Here is a 22,494-nt window from a genome sequence, read left to right on the forward strand (position 1 = left end):
GATACGTTGGATGGGGTTGCAGGGACTGGGACCATCAGGAGGTAAGTTCCCAGGACAGGAACAGGGATGGCTGAGCAGAGAGGAAGTCAGAGACCAGCTCTGGGGGCCCCGGCAGGATGGTTCCTAGCAGAGACCAGCAGTCCTGGTACAGGAGTGAGAAGACAAGTGGAGGGATTGGTTCAGGCTGGGAGGTTTGCAGGGAGGGTGTGGCCCACAGGCAAGTTAGCACCAGAGATGCTAGTCGGTGGAGAGCAGTTGGTGTGGCGGATCATGGGGTGCAGGCTGCAGAGAGACAGAGCAGGGTTCTGACAGGATAAAAGTGAAAAGGTCTCCCTGAGTTTGAGAGCAGATGGAATGAGGAGGGGGGGAGGGGACAGACAGTAGCAGCAAGAGAGTGAGATGTAGGCAGGGAAAAGCTCAGACATGTCCTAAATGATGACAAGCTGCAGAGGATGGGCAGGAGAGGATGCCCCTGAAGTGGACGGAGGTGATGGTCTCAGAACTGAGATGCTAATGAGACAGTGAGAGTAGGAGGTGGAGGAGTCATCCACATGTACCAATACCTCACCCACCGAGATTCCTGCAGGTGGGACAGAAGGAGATTTTGGAGGCAGTTGCCTAATTTCTCCCTGAAGAATGTGGCCTGATTGAGGGGTTAGCAGGAGACTGTGAGTAGGAGGTAGGGAGTGACCCAGCTGGATGATGGGATCCTCAAGGAGGGGAGCTACTGAAGCAGCAGGGACGTGTCTAGAGGTGGCCCTGGATGTACAGGTGAGTGCTGACTGGCCTCCGGGCACCATGGAGAGGCCCCATCTGTGGGAGAGCCAGCACTTGCTGAGAAAGCACTTGCAGTCCTGCTTGTAATTGAACTCCTCAGCCCCAAGCACATTTTATGACCTCAAAGAGCCCAAGGGTAATGACATGCCCCTTCCTGTGACAGATAAGGGGAACTGTCACCTAGGATGCTCAGCATGAGCTCTCCCCTCCTCCCTCGTGCCCTCTCCTCCCCGCTCCTCTTCAATTTTCGCTTCTCACTTGCTGCCCAGACACTCTCTGGACTCCAGCACTAGCTTTACTCCTCACGCCTGGAACACCCATCGCTCTGTGCTTTCCCCAGACACCCAGCTCCCAGCATTGAGCAAACCATTGTGAGGATCAGCTCAGCAGACAGGCTCTCTCCTCCACAGGGACACCCACACAAGCTAAAACACACACACGCACACACACACACACACACACGCACACACAGACACTCACACTCACAGGGACAGGACACAGCCCAGAAGCCCAGGACACAGGACAAGGGATCCAGTCCTCTGGGCACTGCTGAGTGTCCCATGCACAGTGACCAGTGCCCATGTGCCCCCAAAGCCCTCCACCCAATGCCTACTTCAGTGGTGCCATCTCCCCTACATCCCTGGGGTCGTGCTGGGCAGGAGGGTGGGGGCATGAGGCACTGTGTTCACAACTCCCTCGGCTCCTGCTCCCTGCAGTTCCTGGATCCCCAGATGCTGATCGCGGCTTGAGAAGGAAAAGCATGGCTGGGGCCAGCAGAATGCTTTGCACTGCTGACCCCGGGACATGTCACGCTGGCTGCGCTAGGGAGCAGGGGCAGAGGTGGACAGAGGCCCTGCTGAGAGAGGTGGTCAGTTGTGCTGGAGGCCAAAGGGAGGGCACCCTCCTGACACATTCCTGGGTAATCCCCCCATGGAGAATCCACAATTACATTCACCAAGAAGGGGCAGTTCTGACAGCATAAGTAGCCAAAGAAAAGCAGGAAACAGGCCATATCTGAGCAAGAGACACTTTATTGTTTCTTGGGGTTTCTGGAGGCCTCAGGCTGGGCTGGGCTCACTGTCCTCCCCCAGAACAGAGCGGGGCTCCGTGGCTATGATTGTGGTAGTCCGTGGCTATGACTCCCAACACCGACAGGAACTCGGAAAACTCGATCTTCTTATCCTTATTCTTGTCCTCGTCCTCAAAGATATGGGCCAAGAAATCTTTGCCCTTTTTTTCCTGTTGAAAAGACAAATTGAGTTCCAAAAGTGTTATGGGAGGAATAGGAGGAGGAGGAGGCACAGAGGGGGAGAAAAGCACCTGGGGCTGCACAGGTGTAGCTGGTGTGGGCCACTGGGGGGTGTCTGGAAATGAGGGGGACAGTAGCATTACCCTGCAGGTCACTGAGGGAGATTCCTTGGACCAAATATCAGCATGAAAGAGAGACCTAGTGGTGGTGGGCAGACTCTGCCCAGAGCTTCACTGATCAATGAGCTGGTGGGTGGGTGGACTTTAGACCCTGACCTGCACCCCCAACAACTTCCAGGACCCCATCTACCTAAGTTCTACCCAGAAACTAAAGAGAGGCCCTACCCCTTGTCTCTTCATTCCTAACCCTTCTCTCCTATCTCCTATCTGCCTTCCCGAATCTTCCATGCTCAGTGCCCTCTTTTGCTCACCTATTCTCTGTGTCACCTAGTAGCCTCTCTTTCTGTAATCAGTTCATTATATTCTGTCAGACTAAATCAGGTCTTCGAATGAGCTTTTCATTGTAATGAAAGGTGTTAAATTTTATCAGCCATGGATTTTCTATCATCTTCCCTTGGATCTCAGAGAACTTAATGGAGGCAGAGCCTGAGCCTACGGGCTTCAGTCTCCTGGATGGACAGTGACAAGTGGGAGGGGACCCATTCTTCACTCTCCTATTTGACCACCTCATAACCACCCTTGATCTCCAGATGCCTTTACACTTGGCCATCTGTTTCATCTCTTTCATCCTGATAATAACTCAGGAGAGTCTTCTTAGGCCTTTTGACAGATGAGAATATGGAGGATGAGAGAATGGGATTGACTTGTCCAAGGTCTTTCACCATGCCAGGCCCAAGCAATCTTGAGAAGTCACCCAGACTCACACAGGCCTTGAGGAAGTTAGGGAAATTCTCCTTCAGCATCTTGAGCAGGCCCTGCTTGTCAATGGTGTCATCGGGTTTGGTGTATTTGTGGAACAGGACGATCAAGTCCATCACGGACTGCTCAACTGGAGTATGGCTCATCTTGGTTTTCAAGGAAGCTGCTGGAAAGAAAGATGAGGACCTTTGTTATCCTTCTCCCCAGGTGAGGGTCCCTAAGTCAGGACAATGGGGTGGGAACTGGGCATCTAGTGAAGGGAGGCTCAGGTGGAGCAGAAGGAACTGTATCAACCTAGGAGGTGGGATGAGATGCTCACAAGGAGGAGAGTGTGACCAAGGCTGGGGGCTGGCACATGCAGGTCAGGGTCCAGAGGAGATGGAGGAGAACATAGAAGCCCACTGTGGACAGAACCACAGGAGGCAGAAGCAGAGAGGGTAGGGGTCTACCACACGGAAAAGGACTGACATTTTAATTGAGATCTGAGCCAAACAAAGCATTTGGATGACTCTACTCTTTAAGAGCATCAACACCAACTCCTCCAGGGTCAATGTCAGGGTTAGAATCAAGGGGACAAAATAACTTCCTGACTAGTCTGGCCTCACCCGCCCTGAGCTGCTCTTGGAAAAAGACCCCTGAGGAGCCCATTGTGAACATGAAGCAAGCTGTAAGTGAAATGGGCCCTGGAGGCTCCCAGTGATGAGTGTGAGTAGGAAGGTCAGTGTGAGCAGATATACAGCCCTGTCCTGAGCTCCCGCAAGTTTTCCTGGACCATCCCTACCAGTGGGAAAGAAGGACTGCTGACCAGTGTTGGCATCATGTTTGAAATAATCAGAAATACCTGCCTCAGTTTTAGACTCTTGGGTGGAATGTAGGGAGATAGGCTCCTCAGATGACCTTTGTACCTCCCTGCTATCTGGAACCCCAAGGCTAGACCACATTTAAGTAAAGAGGTCTGACTTCCCTAAGCCAGTACTTCCACCAACAGTCCGGACCCCAAGCAGAGAAATAGGACAATGCAGCCCTCACACCCCAGACTTTCCAAAACTCTCAAGAAATGTGTATGGCTCACATGTGCGGGCATCTAACAAAAACTACATTTCCTCATCATCAGGGAGAAAGAACCTTGCTGCTATTCCCTAAGTGGAATTACCCAAGGCCTTCTGTGAACTTGGCCAAGGTCAGAGCTGAGCTCTGTGCACAGAAAGTCCCTCGTCATTCCCTCAGCTGGGGAGAAGGTCCAAAACCTTAGTTGATGGGTCTCTGATCCATGTCATGACAGATCTTCTCACCAGGACAAAGTTAGTGGGAGTCCCAGGCTTGGGTTTAGGAGAACCATCAAGACTTTGATAGAGACACCCACTCTCCCCAGAGGTTGGGGTGCAAATTGAGTCTTCCCCAACCTGTGGTCTGAGAGTCAGGTGAGTCCAGAGAGTAAAGAAGAGAAGGAGACAAGAAGGGTCATTTCCTCAGCTCCCACCAGAGATGTTTCCACAGAGTTGTCACACAGAGGACAACAGAGCAATGGGAGCATTGGTCCAGCCATCTTGTAGATGAGGTCCTCAGGACCCCAGTGTAATGAAGTTACTTATCTCCATTACAGGCAGAGTCCCATAAGAGGCATAGCCCCATTTCAGGCAGAGCCCCATAACAGGCAGAGCCCCATTACAGGCAGAGCCCCATTACAGCAGATCCCCATTACAGGCAGAGCCCCATTACAAGCAGAACCCATTATATCTGGACACAAGCTCCTGAATCCTCTCCCATCACTGCTTTCCCTACTCCTGGACCCAGAAGAACACACTGGGCCCTGACGAAACCCCCTGGCAAAGAGACAGGCGCAGACTTACCAAAGCTGACGAGGTGTCACTGAGGAGAAGGTAAGTGTGCTGTGCATCTGGGCAAAGACTGGTCCCTTTATAAGGCTCAGACTGGCTCCTCCCAGGCACTGGGTGCCTTTTGGTCATATCTGTCTACTTCCTGGACCATTGTTTCATTCAGGTGGGTGGCATACACCTAGGAGTGTGTGATCAGCATGTTCCTGTAAAATCCCAGGCAACTCTCAAGGGAAAACACCTAGAGCCTTCTTCTGTCCTCACTTTACTGGGGTTAGGGGTGTGGAAGACAATGGGATGTGTCTTGAAAGCACAGGAATTGTGGTAGAGAAAACTGGGTTTCTGAACTTAAAGAGGATGGGACTCTGAAAGGCTACATGGTCTGTGTTTGCTCATCACCCAGTCCTTCCACAAGTTTGTTCTGGTATCTAACCAAAACTCTCTAGCGGTTTATAAGTTCATAATGATACCATGCATCACCTTACCTGTCATATTGATATTCCTCCTAAACCTTCAAAATTTTATGAGATGGCGCTGTTACCCTCATGTTGAGGACGGGGAATTGAGGGATTAAAAGATAAGGAAAGTTCCCATGTGTACAAGGTTAATAGCATGCTCAAGATGTGATCCCAAAAAAGCCTGATTCAAAACTTCCTCCTAACCCCAATACTAGACCTCTGGGGTCACTGCAGGGCCTGTGAACTCAAAGTCCAGGGTCACCTCACTCCAATCTTCATGTTGAGTCCTCATTGGAGGGGTAGAAGGCAAACAGTTGGCATGATCCACAGTGACAGACCAGAAAACACAGAGAGAGTAGTGGCTCAGCATGTCACCTGCAGGTGAGGGAAGACAGGAGGTCAGAGCTCTGAGTCCTGGCGTTAGCCCCACACTCTAGAAATTCACTTAGTAGCTCCAGGGCCCACCGGGGCCCACCAATGAAGCCACTGTGTGAACTCAGGGATGGTGACCACCATGAAATGAGCCAGCAGGAGATTGGGCAAAGTTGCCACTCCTCCCATGATGATGCCTTCCTATAAATTCTTTAATGATGTTTCTCCTTCCCTTATGCAAAACAGTCTGCTTAAGGTCTGCTATGTCCTAACCTGCTGTGAAAAATCTAGTTCAGGAGCGGGAAACAAGAGCTTGGAGGTCAGGATGAAACCTGGGGACCTCTGGGGACATACCATGCTGATTCACAGAAGAGTCCTTGTTCCTGCTCTCTGCTCCCCTTAGAACATCCTCCCATGGAGTAAGGGGACTGCTCAGGCATTGGGCACCCTGGGACCAGGCCCACCGCTGAGCTCCCAGGTCAGGCCCCCCAATGCACTGGGCCTCCATGCTTCAGCCTGGCCTTTCTGTCCCCAGTTATGTCCATATTTGCATCAGCACCAGACCTCTCTGGTTCACTCATTTAATTTATTCTCACCCCCACTCAAAGCCTCCCAGGAAGGATACACAGAAAACCTGGAGCACGAACTGCCTTCGGGCAGGGGAACTGAGATGGCAGGCCCATTTGGGCCTTGGTGTAGCTTTTGAAATTTGAACAATGTCAAGATACTTTAAATTAGTTTCTAATTATTTTAATTTAACTTTTGCTTTGTTCAATCCTGACCTCACTTTCACAGTCTGAACCATGTATAGTCCTCAGCTTCCGGAATCTAAACATCATTGATCTGTTGCAAGGTCTCTCTCTTATTTTACTTATATACTTATTTTCCCTTAATCTTCATTACTATTCAATTTCTCCCAAAAAGCCAAAAAAAAAGAGAAATATATGTTTTCTGTTTATTTTTATGAATACTCATCAATGTAAATGATTATTTTGGCCTGTGTTCTATCTATGCCCTTTATTTGATACAGATCAATCACACAAAAAATACAACGAACTGCAATGTACAGCCCAATGAATTATCTCTAACACCTGTGACTGCCACCCAGGTCAATGAATAAAATATTGCCACCACCCCTACCAGTCACTGCCCCTTTCCTCTCTTCCCCAAAACCATCATCTGGACTCTTATGGTAAGGCTCTCTCTTTGTTTCATTTGTATTTTACCACTTAAGCAAATTTACTTGAAGGGGAACTATTCTGTATATTCCTCTATGTCTGCATTAGTTTGCCCAGTATTACATTTATATGCTATATCCATGTAGTACTGTTTGTTCGTCATTATCTTGGTATGAATAACACATCATTTTCTGCTTTAGATATCGCATGCCCTTAATTTCCTTGTTTTCCTTTTGTATGGTTTCCAGCTCAGGTGACTAGGGATTTTGACCTCTGACCTCATGTTCCTGTGGGGATCAGCCACCCTGTCTGGTGAGGATGTGGAAAGGGCCCAGGGCAGGCCCTGGTTGTGTAAGTCCAGGGTGTTTAAGGAAGAAGAAGGGGATGAGTCCATGTTTCAGGGACCAACTTCAAAACAGCCCTGTTTATTGTCAGAGACATTAGTGTTTGCAACTATTGTGACTAACAGCCAAGTCCCACCCCAGCATCTCCCTTATCACTCACCACCACCAGAAAGGCTATAGGTATCTTCCAATCCCTGAGCCAATAGTCCTTTGGCAACATGGTCTACACATCCAAGTCATCACTTGGAACCATCTCGCAAGCATTTACTGTTTATACTGATCCACTTTTTCATTCATCACAATGGACTCTGGACCCCAGCTGTCCTTGGCTGTTTGGAGCTGAGACCTGGACCATTTGTTCAAGGTACAAAATTTAAGGAGAACCCACTGAGCACCACTCACTGTGCTTTAGAATAAACTTATGGCAAGAGAAATTTTTAAAGAATTTATCTCCCTTCAATGCTCACACTTTAGAAGTGAAGACAAAAAGAATAAAATAGAAACTGTGGATGTTGGAGATGTACAGTGACACCCTGTATAACCCAAGAAGAGAGGGGCAACTTTCTGGGGAGGAGAGGTGGACTGAGATACCTTACATGTGGCATTTGAATGAATGTCAACATCTAGTGTTCAAGCAAGCAAACCAGGGAAAGAGATTCCAGCGTCCAGACCATGACATGTGAGCAAAACTACAGCACAGAACAGACATGACATCAGGAGGACAGAAACAAGTCTAGAGCCAAGGGTGTTGGAAGTGAGAGGTTTGGGACAGGCACCAAGTATGTCCAACCCAGTTCCCGACCCCTCGTCTGAACTAACAGAGCCCGGTTTTGCTGGGGGTTAAGGTGCCCAGTACGACCATGTGTGTTGAGTCTCGTCTAAGCCATTCTGACAGTCCGGTCCCTGCTTTCCCTGTGCCCCTTACAACCAAGAGTGAACATGTGTCCCAATGAAACTGAGTGATGCTGGGCCAGGCTTCTGGGACTCTGCTTTTCTGACAGAAGGGGACAGGGAGAGCTGGCCCTGCCCTGCCTCAACCCATGCCTGGGTTGCTGGTCCTGTCACAGGCAGTCGTCAAAAAATACCCAAGTGAGTTGAAGAGTTATAGCTTCATAAAAACCTCCAAATGGATGGTTTTAGAAGCTTTAGTCATAATTGCCCCAAACTGGAAGTAACCAAGATGTCTTTCAAAAGGTGAAGGAATAAACAAACTGTGGTAAGCCATACAGTGGAATGTTATCCAGCAAGAAAAAGAATTGAGCTATCAAGCCACACGAAGACATGGAGGAAACTACAAGGATAGTGCTGAGTAAAGAAAGCCATTCTGAAACAGCCACATACTGTATGATTTCAAATATATGACGTTATAGAAAAAGCAAAACCCAATATATTGACAATAAAAATATCAGTAATCATCAAGATTCAGGATAGGAGGGGATGGCTGAATAGGTGGGGCACCGGTGATTTTTAAGGCAATGAAACTACTTTGCATGATACTGTAATGATGAATATGTGGCATTACACATTTGTCAAAAAACCACAGAATTTCACAATATGAACTGAACCCTAGTTAAACCAGGGACTTTAGTTCATAATAATGTATCAATATCGGTTCATTAATTATAACAAATGTTTTACGCTAATTAAGATGTTAATAAAATGGGGACATGTTGGGAAGAGGGGATATATAAGAAATAAACTCTCTGTTCCAAAATTTTCTGCCAATCTAAAACGGTTCTAAAAATTAGAGTATATTAATAATAAAAATAATAAGATCATGTTTCTTTTTATTGTAAGACAAGTTTGATTGAAATTAATAGCCCTCAAGAGTTATCTAGGAGTACCCTCCTGACCTATGATGCTGGGTTTATGAGTAAGCATTCTATTTTCTTCTTTTCTATATTTCTCTGGAGCTCTCTTACAATCTTATCTGAAAGCTAGCTAATAAATTGAATCTGTTGTTTGAGAACTAAGTCTCTGAATGTAAACTTATTAGCATTTTAGATTTTCTGTCCAACAGGAAATTACTTAACCAATTTATTTTATTTATTTTTTAAAATATATTTTTATTGATTTCAGAGAGGAAGAGAGAGTGAGAGAGAGATAGTAACATCAATGATGAGAGAGAATAATTCATCAGCTGCCTCCTGCATGCCCCACACTGGGGATTAAGCCTGCAACCTGGGCATGTACCCTGACCAGGAATCGAACCATGACCTCCTGGTTCATAGGTTGTTGCTCAACCACTGCGCCATGCTAGCTGGGCCCAATTTATTTTAATTCTTTGGCCTATTGACCTCTCCTCCCCAGGAAGTTACCCTTCTCTTCTTGGGTTATAGAGTGTGTCACTGTACATCTCCAACATCCACAGTTTCTATTTTATTCTTTTTGACTTCACTTCTAAAGTGTGAGCATTGAGGGGAGATAAATTCTTTAAAAATTTCTCTTGCCATAAGTTTATTCTAAAGCACAGTGAGTGGTGCTCAGTGGGTTCTCCTTAAATTTTGTACCTTGAACAAATGGTCCAGGTCTCAGCTCCAAACAGCCAAGGACAGCTGAGGTCCAGAGTCCATTGGGATGAATGAAAGAGAGGCTCAGGATAAACAGTAAATGCTTGCGAGATGGTTCCAAGTGATGACTTGGATGTGTAGACCATGTTGCCAAAGGACTATTGGCTCAGGGATTGGAAGATACCTATAGCCTTTCTGGTGGTGGTGAGTGATAAGGGACATGCTGGGGTGGGACTTGGCTGTTAGTCACAATAGTTGCAAACACTAATGTCTCTGACAATAAACAGGGCTGTTTTGAAGTTGGTCCCTGAAACATGGACTCATCCCCTTCTTCTTCCTTAAACACCCTGGACTTACACAACCAGGGCCTGCCCTGGGCCCTTTCCACATCCTCACCAGACAGGGTGGCTGATCCCCACAGGAACATGAGGTCAGAGGTCAAAATCCCTGGTCACCTGAGCTGGAAACCATTCAAAAAGAAGACAAAGTGATGAGCATGTGATATCTAAAGCAGAATTATGAAAAAATTATGTCACATTCATATAAAGATATATATAGTACACTAGTACAGTGAAGAACAAACACAGTACAACATATAACTTATAAAAGTAATACTGAGAAAAAAAAGCAGATACAGAAAAATGCATAGAATATGTTTCCCTTCAATTAAATTTGAAAGTGGGGGAAATAGCAGCGTTCAGGTATGTATGCTTAGGTGGTAAAATAAAAATGAAACAGAGAGAGGGTCTCATCACAAAAGTTCAGATTATGGTTTTGGAGAAGAGAGAAAGCAGGCTGGTGTGGGTGGTAGCAATGTTTTATTCATTGACGTGGGGGACAGTCACAAGTGTAAGAGATTAGACTGTGTATTGTATTTTGTAGTATTTTTCTGCATAATTTATATTTTAAAAAAATGGATTGAACACGGGCCAAAAGAACAATTTACATTGCTGAGCATGCATAAAAATAAACAGAAAACATATATTTCTTTTTTGGCTTTTTGGGGGAAATTGAATGGTAATGAAGATTAAAGGAAAATAAGTATATAAGTAAAATAAGATACCTTGCAACAGATAAATGATGTTTAGATTCCGGAAGCCAAGGACTATACATAGTTCAGACTCTGAAAGTGAGGCCAAGATTGAACAAAGCAAAACTTAAATATAAAAATTAAAAATGAGCTTTAGGTATCTTGACATTGTTCAAATTTCAAAAGCTATACCAGGGCGAATGTGGGAACGACATTTCAGTTCCTCTGCTCCAAGTCACCCCCTGCTCCAGGTTTCCTGTGTATCCTTCACAGCAGGCTTTTAGTGGCGGTGAGAACACATTACATAAGTGAACCAGAGAGGGCTGGTGCTGGTGCTGGGACAGAAGGGCCAGGTGTGGAAGCCCAATGCATTGGGGGTGGGGAGGCGGGGGCGGAGGACGAGGCTGACCCAGGCTCATCGGTGAGCCTGGTCCCAGGGTGCCCAATGCCTGAGCAGTCTGCTCACTCAATGGGAGGATGTTCTTAGGGAAACAGAGAGCAGGAACAAGGATTCCTTAGTGAGTCAGCATGGCCATTCCCCAGAGGTCCCCAGGCCTCATCCTAACCTCCAAGCTCCTGTCTCCTGCACCTGAACTAGATTTTCCACAGCAGGTTGGGACACAGCAGACCCTAGGGCATGGCCACTGACTCCTAAGCAGACTGTCTTGCATAAGGGAAAGAGAAACATCACTCTTCAGTGATGATTTATAGGAAATCATCATCATGGGAGGGGAGGCAACTTTGCCCAATTTCCTGCTGGCTCATTTCATGGTGGTCACCATCCCTGAGTCTAGACAGTGGCTTCCTTGGTGGGCTCAGGCAGCCCCTGAAGCTGCAAAGTGAAGTTCAAGAGTGTGGGGCTAACGCCAGAACTCAGACCTCCTGTCTTCCCTCACCTGCAGGTGATGTGCTATTCTCTCTGTGCTACCTGGCCTGTCACTGTGGGTAATGCCACCTCTTTCTCGCCTAGCGTTTCAGTGAGGACCCCACGTGATGATGGGAGTGAGGTGATCCTGCCTCCCTATCTTGGACTTTGAGTTTGCAGGCCCTGCAGTGACCCCAGAGGTCTAGTAGTGGGCTTAAGAGGGAGGTTTGGAATCAGGCTTTTCTGGGATCATATCTTGAGCTTGCTGTCTATTAGCCTCGTGCACATAGGAACTTTGCTTACCTCTTACTCCCTCAATTCCCCGTCTTCAACATGAGGGTAACAGCACCATCTCATAAGGTTTTGAAGGTTTAGGAGGAATATCAATATGACAGGTAAGGTGATGTGAGGTATCATTATGGACTTATAAACCACTGGAGAGAGTTTTGTTAGATGTCAGAGCAAACTTGTGGAAGGACTGGGTGATGAGCAAACACAGATCATGTTGCTTTTCAGAGTCCCATCCTCTTTAAGTTCAGAAACCCAGTTTTCTCTACCACAATTCCCGAGCTTTTAAGACACATCCCATTGTTTTCCCCACCCCAGCCCTAGGTTGCCTTACCCACAGAACAATGCTCTAGAATAGTGCTATCCCTTGGGAGTTGCCTGCGATTTTACAAGAACATGATGAACACACACTCCTAGGTGTGTTCCACCCACCTGAGTGAGGCAATGGTCCAGGAAGCAGAGAAAGAACATGGCCCAAGGGCTCCCAGTGCCCTGGAGGAGCCAGTCTGAGCCTTATAAAGGGACCAGTCTTTGCCCAGATGCACAGCACACTCATCCTTCTCCTCAGTGACACCTCGTCAGATCTGGTAAGTCTGTACCTGTTTGCCAGGGGGGTTCATCAGAGCCCAGTGTGTTCTTCTGTGTCCAGGAGTAGGGAAAGCGGTGATGGGAGAGGATTCAGGAGCCTGGATCCAGTCTCAACTCTGCCTGTTATGGGTCTTTCCAACTTCATCCCACTGGGTCGCGAGGGCCTATCTACAACAAGATGTCTGTACTGATGCTCCCATTGCTCTCTGGGCTCTTCTGTGACAACTCTGTTGAAACATCCCTGGTGGGAGCTAAGTATAGGAACCTTCCTCTCCTCCTTGTCTTCTTTTCTCTCTGGAATCACAGACTTTGCACCCCAACCACTGGGGACAGTGGGGTCTCACCCAAAACCTTGAAGATTCTCCTAAACCCAGGCTAGCAATGCCCACTCACCTTGCACTGGTGAGAAGACCTGCCACTACATGGATCAGAGACCCATCAACTAAGGTTTTGGACCTCGTTCCCAGCTGAGGGAATGACCAGTGACTTTCTGTGCACAGGGCTCAGCTCTGGCCTTGGCCAAATTGATAGAAGGCCTTAGGTGGTTTCACTTAGGGACATAGCAGCAAGGTTCCTTCTCTCAGATCAGGAGACAATGGTAGTTTTTGTTAGATGCCCACACGTGTGATCCATGCACATTTCTTAGGTGCTTTGGAAAATCTGGGGTGTGAGGGCTGCATTGTCCCATTTCTCTGCTTGGGCTCCAGACAGTTGGTGGAGGTACCGGCTTTGGAAAGTCAGACCTCTTTACTTAAATGTGGTCTAGCCTTGGGGTTCCAAATAGCAGGGAGGTACAAAGGTCATCTGAGGAGCCTATCTCCCTACATTCCACCCAAGAGTCTAAAACTGAGGCAGGTGTTTCTGATTATTTCAAACATGATGCCAACTCTGGTCAGCAGTCCTTCTTTCCCACTGGTGGGGATGGTCCAGGAAAACTTGCAGGAGCTCAGGACAGGACTGTATATCTGCTCACACTGACCTTCCTACTCACACTCACCACTGGGAGCCTCCAGCACCCATTTCACTTACAGCTTCCTTTATGTTCACAATGGGCTCCTCAGGGGTCTCCTTCCAAGAGCAGGTCAGGGGGGGTGAGGCCAGACTAGTCAGAAAGTTATTTTGTCCCCTTGATTCTAACCCTGACGCTGACCCTGGAGGAGTTGGTGTTGATGTTCTTGAAGAGTAGAGTCATCCAAATGCTGTGTTTGGCTTAGGTTCCAACTAAAATGTCAGTCTTTTTTAGTGTGATTGACCCTTACCCTCACTGCTTCTGCTTCCTGTGGTTCTGTCCACAGTGGGCTTCTATGTTCTCCTCCACCTCCTCTGTACCCTGAACTGCACGGGCCAGCCCCCAGCCTTGGTCACACTCTCCTCCTTGTGAGCATCTCCTCCCACCTCTTAGGGTGATACAGTTCCTTCTGCTCCACCTGAGCCTCCCTTCACTAGATGCCCAGTTCCCACCCCATTGTCCTGAATTAGGGACCCTCACCTGGGGATTAGGATAACAAAGGTTCTCGTCTTTCTTTCCAGCAGCTTCCTTGAAAACCAAGATGAGCCATACTCCAGTTGAGCAGTCCGTGATGGACTTGATCGTCCTGTTCCACAAATACACCAAACCCGATGACACCATTGACAAGCAGGGCCTGCTCAAGATGCTGAAGGAGAATTTCCCTAACTTCCTCAAGGCCTGTGTAAGTCTGGGTGACTTCCGAAGGTTGCTTGGGCCCTGGCATGGCGAAAGACCTTGGACAAGTCAATCCCATTCTCTCATCCTTCATATTCTCATCTGCAAAAAGGCCTAAGAGGACTCTCCTGAGTTATTATCAGGATGAAAGAGATGAAACAGGTGGCCAAGTGTAAAGGCATCTGGAGATCAAGGGTAGTTACGAGGTGGTCAAATAGGAGAGTGAAGAATGGGTCCCCTCCCACTTGTCACTCTCCATCCAGGAGACTGAAGCCCATAGGCTCAGGCTCTGCCTCTAGAAGCCTCCATTAGGTTCTCTGAGATCCAAGGGAAGGCGATAGAGATTCCATGGCTGATAAAATTTAACACCTTTCATTACAATGAAAAGCTCATCCGTAGACCTGATTTAGTCTGACAGTTAGAATATACTGAACTGATTACAGAAAGAGAGGCTACTAGGTGACACAGAGAGTAGGTGAGCAAAAGAGGGCACTGAGCATGGAAGATTCGGGAAGGCAGATAGTAGATAGGAGAGCAGGGTTAGGAATGAAGAGACAAGGGGTAGGGCCTCTCTTTAGTTTGTGGGTAGAACTTAGGTAGATGGGGTCCTGGAAGTGGGTGAGGGGGGGAACATGTCAGGGTCTAAAGACCACCCACCCACCAGCTCATTGATCAGTGAAGCTCTGGGCAGAGTCTGCCCACCACCACTAGGTCTCTCTTTCATGCTGATATTTGGTCCAAGGAATCTCCCTCAGTGACCTGCAGGGTAATGTTACTGTCCCCCTCATCCCCAGACACCCCCCACTGGCCCACACCAGCTACACCTGTGCAGCCCCTGGTGCTTCTCTCCCTGTCTCTGCCTCCTCCTCCTCCTATTCCACCCATAACACTTTTGGGACTGAATTTATCTTTTCCACAGGAAAAAAAGGGCAAAGATTTCTTGGCCCATATCTTTGAGGACGAGGACAAGAATAAGGATAAGAAGATCGAGTTTTCCGAGTTCCTGTCGGTGTTGGGAGTCATAGCCACGGACTACCACAATCATAGCCACGGAGCCCCGCTCTGTTCTGGGGGAGGACAGTGAGCCCAGCCCAGCCTGAGGCTTCCAGAAACCCCAAGAAACAATAAAGTGTCTCTTGCTCAGATATGGCCTGTTTCCTGCTTTTCTTTGGCTACTTATGCTGTCAGAACTGCCCCTTCTTGGTGAATGTAATTGTGGATTCTCCATGGGGGGATTACCCAGGAATGTGCCAGGAGGGTGCCCTCCCTTTGGCCTCCAGCACAACTGACCACCTCTCTCAGCAGGGCCTCTGTCCACCTCTGCCCCTGCTCCCTAGCGAAGCCAGCGTGCCGGGTCCCGGGGTCAGCAGTGCAGAGCATTCTGCTGGCCCCAGCCATGCTTTTCCTTCTCAAGCCTGATCAGCATCTGGGGATCCAGGAACTGCAGGGAGCAGGAGCCGAGGGAGGTTTGAACACGGTGCCTCATGCCCCTGCCCTCCTGCCCAGCACAACCCCAGGGATGTAGGGGAGATGGCACCACTGAAGTAGGCATTGGGTGGAGGGCTTTGGGGGCACATGGGCACTGGTCACTGTGCATGGGACACACAGCAGTGCCCAGAGGACTGGATCCCTTGTCCTGTGTCCTGGGCTTCTGGGCTGTGCCTGTGTGTGTGTGTGTGTGTGTGTGTGTGTGTGTGTGTGTGTGTGTGTGTGTGTTTTAGCCTGTGTGGGTGTCCCTGTGGAGGTGAGAGAGCCTGTCTGCTGAGCTGATCCTTGCAATGGTTTGCTCAATGCTGGGAGCTGGGTGTCTGGGGAAAGCACAGAGCGATGGGTGTTCCAGGCGTGAGGAGTAAAGCTAGTGCTGGAGTCCAGAGTGGGGGCAGGTAGTGAGAAGACAGGACTGAAGAGGAGCGGGGAGGAGAGGGCAGGGATTGATGAGCAGAAAGCTCATGCTGAGTCATCAGTGACAGTCCACTCCGCTAGCGGTGGAAAGAGGCGTGCCATTACCCACACAGGGCCCTTCCCATCTGCCTCTGTCCTTGGATCTACAGAACCAGCTCAGACCTGGAGCACTGCACCCAGCTGCTCCTTTCAGAGCTGGAGCATTGTGAGCCCGCAGAGGCAGAGGCAGAGGGTGAGGAGGCCTGGGGGTAGATGGTGTGGGTGAGTGGCGGGCTAAGCCACACAGAGAAGAGCTCCCAGAGGCTGGGGTTAGGCAGGAGCAAAGAGTTGCTCTGATCACTATCCCCATGGCCTGCAGTCTGGGAGGACTTCCTGGGGTGGGCTCTTGAACGGGGACACCATCGATGGATCGGAGAGATTTTCTGTCTCTAGAAGGCACATCGAGGCAGTCATGGTGATAACATGTTCTCTTCTGGGATCTACAGAACCAGCTCCAGAGCAAGAGCAGAAAAGACCTCAAGAGGCAACGCCGACTCCAGTGGCCTCCCCAGAGCCAGAGCAGGCTCCGGGCACAGCCTTCACTGACCTCCAAGAGGCAGAAGAACCGCCTGCAGCTTGTGGTCGACTCGCCTCAGCTCCTGCGAGGCCTGTGGTCCCCGGTCCTGGGCCGCAGGTGTGTCAGCTGCCACGGCAAAGAGGGCACCCCCCTTGAGATGCAGTTTTTAAATATTTGTGTTTATCTTACATTTGCTTAAATTTTACTGTAGTTTTTGTACCATGCAGTTAAAATAAAATGTATTTTAAGTGAAATATAATAAAATGTTAATAAAATTTAATTTAAATAAAATGTAATTTATCTATGATCCTTAGAAATGTACATGCCAGCGACATTAAATACATTCACAATTTTCCACAACCACCACATCACAACACAACCTCTCTCTAGTTCCAAAGCCTCTTCATGTGGCTGTGGGAGGTGCTGGCAGTGGAACAGGGTGGCTCAGGCAGGGGAAGTGGTGGAAATTGATTTCTATCCTTCCCCCAGCACGTAGCACACATGGCAAAATTTGGAAGAAATGTCAGTGTTCAGCAAGAATTAACATTGAATCGTATGAACCTTATGTAACTTAAATGGCAACTGGTAATGGATTAAAGAGCAGTTAAAAATCAGGCTACATTGACTTAGTGCAGTGGTCGGCAAACTCATTAGTCAACAGAGTGGCAAACCATGCTCAACAGCCGCATGTGGCTCGAGAGCTACAGTTTGCCGACCACTGACTTAGTGTGTGAAAGATGTCCACAGCATCTACACTAATAAAAGAGCAACATGCTAATTGACTGTACCTTTATGATACCCACCAGCCAATCAGGAGTGAGTATGCAAATTAACACAACAAATGGTTAATTTGCATATGCAGGCGCTGAGCTGCCCAGGGTGGTGGTGCAGGCATTCTGCACCACCCCAGCTGCTCTGGGCCTCTGGTCAGCATGGGAAGGCAGAAAGGCGGCTCCAGCCAGAGCGAAGGTGGTGTGGGCTGCCAGGGGAAGGAAGGCCCTTTCTTTTCTTTCTCTTTTTTTTTTTTAAATATATTTTATTGATTTTTTACAGAGAGGAAAGGAGAGGGAGAGTTAGAAACTTCCATGAGAGAGAAACATCAATCAGCTGCCTCTTGCACACCCCCTACTGGGGATGTGCCCGCAACCAATGTACATGCCCTTGATTGGAATTGAACCTGGGACCCTCCAGGCCGCAGGCTGACGCTCTATCCACTGAGCCAAACCGGTCTGGGCAGGAAGGCCCTTTCTTGCATGAATCGTTGTGCATCGGGCCTCTAGTAGTATTAATGAAAAGACTAGTTACAGCACAGCTGTAAGGAGATCATCACTGTGTATTGGGATTGTGTTGGGGGGGAGGGGTTTTGTCCCAGATTGAAAAAAAGGCAGGGTGAAGGGGGTACAATATGAAACCTCTACCCCAACAAGCTCTGTGTCTAAAATGAATTATTTTTAAGTGATAAATTATTATCTTTAAATTGTCCAAGGTCATATTTGCACACCAAATTCCCTAATTAGGTGGCTTCTAGGTTTTTATTTTTGCTATTTGGCTATAGACATTGCTGTGGTAAACACCTACTTACTGCTTTTTCTTACCAGACTTATTGCTGTTTAATTACTTTCTTGGGATGAATTCCCAGGGGAATGATGGCTGAACCTAAGGTATTCAATAAATTCTCTGTGACTCTAGCTTGGCATTGCAAATTGTTTTACCTCTTAGACACGTGAGCCATTTTTATTTTATTTTAGTGTATTGCTGAACCACTTATTTGCCGAGGAAATCATTATGTTGGGTAGATGAAGGCTCACCCTGTAAACTGGAAGAAGTTTGGCTTCAGTATTTACCTGTTTCTCTCAAACCTTCAGGGATGTGGAGGCTTAATCTCTGGTTCAATAACCTGCCCTTTGGCGCCCCCTTCTGGGAGATCCACTCACCCGCTGCGTGCCCCTCTCAGGGATAGAAGGGCTGGCTGGCTGGGAGAAAGCTGGAGATGGGGGAAGGAGTTCACCTGCCACGCAAAGGCCCAGGTGGTAGCTGTATGGAGGCCAAGCCTACACACCTGCCTTCTTTCAGAGTGGGGTCAATGCCACACAGCAGTCGATTATTGCCTTATAATAAAGCTGTTCCTACCACTTGTCTCTCACCTCCCACCCATCACCTACCATCTGAGATCCTGTGCACAGGAGGAAGCTGCAGCTCTAGCTTGGCGCACAGGGCCCTTTGCATCAGCCTCCATTCTCCTCTCCAGCCCTGGGTCTCCTACCTGCTCCTCATGAACCCCGTGGACACCTTCCCCTCGCAGGCCACCCAAGTTCATACCCCCACGCCTTTTGACCATGTGGTTCCCTCTGTCTGGAGTGCTGGTCCTCCATGCTTCTCCTCGCAACAGCATCTTTTCTTCAGTCCCACCTAAAATGTTGCCTCCTGAGGAAGTCTTCCTCAACTCTGCAGGCAGACAGTGTCCCTTCCTGGGTGCCCAGGGTGCCCCATTTGTGCCACTAAATTAGCAGTGTTCACAGTGTGTGACTGTCCCCTCCGCTCGTTCCCGCCCTGTGAGCTGGCCGCGTGTCCTACTCATATTGCCTGGAGAGTCCTGGCACACGGCAGGGCCTCGAGAAATATTTGTCGGATGAGTGAATGTCCTTCATGACTGTTTCCTACCACTAATTGAGGTAGGACATGCAAGGGAGGTGTACTGGAGTTGTGTGTGTAGCCCCACCCAAGCCCTGGAGCTGGGAGGATGAGCTGGGAGGCAGGGAGATGGATAACCTTGTGACCTTGTGTGGGTCTGAGATGCTTCAGATCAGGCTCCGAGGGAAGGTGGGTCCCTGAAACTGGCTGAGTTAATCTTAGGGAGCAAGTGCGTGTGATGTCATCTCAGGAAGGCAACGAAGGCTCAGCTGTGCTGCCGAAGGACCTGTGAGGCATCACAACACTGGCTGCCATCTTTGGAGGCACCGAGGATGGGCAGGGAGGGGCCCTGAGACAAGGCAGGCAGGAAGCAAAGGGCAGAGGATGCTTGGGCGGGCCCAGAGGAGGTGCTGCTCTCTCTTCCCAGATTCTCCACTGTCCCCAGCTGCTCCACCTCCACATCTCTGGAGTTGGCCCTTGTCCCGCTGCCATCAGAGGGGCCCCGCAGCCATGACAGACACGCCAGTCGAGGAATCCCTCTTCCAAATCATCCACAGCTACCACCAGTACGCGGCCCGGGAGGGGGACGTGGAGACCCTGTCCCTGGAGGAGCTGAAGGCCCTGCTCATGGACAACGTGCCCCGCTTCATGGAGAGCCTGGTGCGCGGGGCCTGGGGGCAGGTGGGTGCAGTGGAGGGTGGGTTGTGGGTTTGAAGTGAGGGTTTTTTACAGGGAGCATCTCCCAGGAGCATTGGAACTTAGGGAAGGGGAGTGCTGAGGCAGGATCAGCGGCCACAGGGAGGACGGCCCTGGCGGCTTTTCCTCCTGAAACTCCCTGCCTGGCCCCACTCCAGCCCAAGCATCGCTAACCCCCGAAACTCCATCCTAACCCCAAAGCTGTGTGTTGTTCTGCTTGTTTTGCTTCCCCTGAGAACAGGTCCTAAACCCTCCCTCTGCCCCTAGGCCCTGTCCCACCTGCCCCTCGAGTCCAGCCCCTTCTCCTGGGGTCTAGCACAGCCTCCTCCTACCCACCCCCATGCTGGGGAGGAGAGCCGGGCTAAAGGGAAGCCAGGAGGGACTAGGTGTGGGCAGGTAGGAAACGGAGCTTCCCCTCCCCCTCTTGTCCCAGGCCGAGTCTCAGACCAGCCTAGGGGCCCAGCCCCGAATCTAGGCTGCTCAGCCACCCTGCTCAGGCCTGGAATCTTCTCTGCATCAGGACCAGCCATGTGATTACCCGGCTCCCTGGGGACTGCAAGGCCAACCCCAGTGTGTGCACTCGGTGCCCGCGGTGCTTTGCCCCCGGGGTGACCCAAGGCTGCTGCATCCAGGACAGGCACCCCTAGTCCCTGCAGGTCTCTCTTGCCTCCCTTTGGGGACCATCAGAGGAGAGTCTTGTCCTGGGCTTATTGGAGCGCAGCCACCAGGTCACAGTGGGGGGACTGGGTGACTGTGATTAGTCCCCTGTTTCTAGGGAAACCTTGTCACCTGGGCACGGGGCCCACAGGGCAGGCACCTGGGCACAGGGCGGATGGCAGCCTGGCCAGGGGGGCTGAGGGAAGCCTGGGAGAGCTGCCCCGGGCAGGAGGCCTGTGCGCTGTCGGGTCAGCCAGCTCTGTGGCGGGGCTCCCTCACCTTCGCCTGTCCTGTCCCCTCATGCACTCTGACCGTTGACTTCCTCCCTGCTGTCCCTTCCACCTCGAATGCTCCTTCGTTCTCCTAGGCCACCCCCAGGCCTTAGCCCTCAGGGCCACTGCTCTGGGACATCCGGACCGTCCCAGGGCCCATGGCGTTGGCCTCCCCCCCCACGCGCCCCTCCCCCCTTTCTGCACTTTCCTTAGGACACAGGCCAGTTGCCATGAACAATCCTGGGCAGATGGCACCGCCTTCTTTCTTTAGGCAAAGATTATGTAAAGCCAACCCCAGGATTATGTAAAACTGACCCCAGATGTCTGCGAGTCGCTGGGTCTGGTGCCGCTGCTGCCAGGCGGAGGATGAGGGGTCTCCCGTGTGCGTTTGCGGGGGCCGGGGGTGGTGGCCCTGAGTGTACGGAGCAGGGAGGGGAAGGCTGCAGGGTGCTAGGAGGGCGTGCGCTCACACTTACCTGGCAGGGGAGACACGTGATCACGAAGGTGGTTCTCCCGGGCGAAGCTCGGCCATGCACCCAGGGGGTGTGGAGCCCCACGAGCTCACCCCTGACCTCCCGGGTTTCCGGTGACACACTGCGCCCCTCCATCCCCACAGCGTGTGGGTTCGCCCACCCAGCGCTTCACCATCTCCCATTTGGGGACCCAAGTGTGTGGACCACTCCGCCTCCTGCGCCGCGCCTCCTCCTGTCCAGACAGGGACTCCCACAGTCACCACAAATGCCCCCGGTGCGTGGTGCTGGGAAAGCGTGACAGACGTGTCGCCATGACCTCCCACTCCACCGTCCTTCTCCGGCCAGGTCCGAGGGAGGCACCCCTTCTTGGAAAGATGAGGCCCGAGCCCTGCCTTTGCCTGGGGGCTCCCAGCTCCTGGTTCCCTTTCCAGCGCGCCCTTTCCCCTCCCCCCCTCTTCCCCCGCTCCTCCCCTCTTCCCTCCGCCTCCCCCCTTCCCCCTCCCCCCTTCCCCCTCCCCCCTCCCCCCCCTCCTCCCTCCCCCCCCCCTCTCTCGTGCTTGAGAAGGGAGTTGGATCAACCTTGCTGCTTCTCTTGGCTCAGCCCATCGAGGGGGCCCGACCCGAATCGTCGCTCCTCCTTCAGGGGCCCGGGTCGCGCGGCCCGCGGAGCTGTCCTCGGGGAACAGCAGGATACCCCGTGGAGTCTGCTCTTACCCAGAAGAGACGCCGGCAAGCGCTCCATCAGAAGCCGGACTCTGCGCGCTGCACCGCGGAGGAGCGACGTTGCGGTGGGCCGTCCTTCCGTCGGAGGTCCTGGGAGAGGAGAGGCGATCTGGGCTGATGCGCCATTCTAGGCCGCGCCGTCTGAGACCGAGGGAAACAGGGCAGCCCTGACGCCGGTAGTCGCAGAGACTTGAGGAGCAAGAGCTCCCGGTCTGCACCCGGGTTATCTGACTGCTGTCTGCGTCTCACCGGCTGCAGTTGCCCCCGCCCCGCCCCCGCCTCGTGCCCCTTCTCCTCCTCTCCCTCCAACTGCTCTTCCTCATTCCTCCCCCACCCCTCCCTTCTTCTCTCTCCTGGGGCTCCTTGAACCTATCTTCCTTTTGTGCCATGGAACCCCTCACCCTCCACCGCTGGCCTACCAGCAGTCATTGTGCCTGCAGCAGCCAGGGAAAGAGGTCTGCTGTGGATGTGCTCCGCTCTGGCCCGCTTCTGGTTGTGCCTTCTTTCTTTAGGCAGAGATTATGTAAA

General features: G+C 50.7%; 2 protein-coding genes across 5 annotated transcripts; one reads left to right on the top strand and one right to left on the bottom strand.

The window, feature by feature from the left end:
- Positions 1-1,790: 1,790 nt before the first annotated feature.
- LOC308237627 (protein S100-A7-like) lies at positions 1,791-22,494 on the bottom strand. Of its 4 annotated transcripts, none has more exons than XM_080648442.1 (4): positions 22,386-22,494; positions 21,958-22,107; positions 2,910-3,067; positions 1,791-2,016 (listed from the first exon to the last, which is right to left on the bottom strand). In XM_080648442.1, the coding sequence occupies exons 2-4, from the start codon at positions 21,983-21,985 to the stop codon at positions 1,852-1,854; spliced, it is 351 nt and encodes a 116-aa protein (XP_080504568.1). In that variant the 5' UTR covers positions 21,986-22,107; positions 22,386-22,494; the 3' UTR covers positions 1,791-1,851. The 4 variants fall into 4 exon arrangements, with proteins under 4 accessions (XP_080504568.1, XP_080504567.1, XP_080504566.1 ...); XM_080648441.1 differs by having other exon boundaries at positions 1,792-2,016; positions 2,910-3,070; XM_080648440.1 differs by having other exon boundaries at positions 1,792-2,016; positions 21,958-22,056; positions 22,386-22,460.
- Positions 13,923-15,140, top strand: LOC308237556 (protein S100-A7-like; the record flags this gene model as incomplete). The annotated part of the gene is made up of 2 exons (XM_080648299.1): positions 13,923-14,063; positions 14,976-15,140. The coding sequence occupies 2 exons, from the start codon at positions 13,923-13,925 to the stop codon at positions 15,138-15,140; spliced, it is 306 nt and encodes a 101-aa protein (XP_080504425.1).

Source organism: Plecotus auritus (assembly GCF_963455305.1).
Source record: "Plecotus auritus genome assembly, chromosome: 12".
Taxonomy (NCBI): domain Eukaryota; kingdom Metazoa; phylum Chordata; class Mammalia; order Chiroptera; family Vespertilionidae; genus Plecotus; species Plecotus auritus.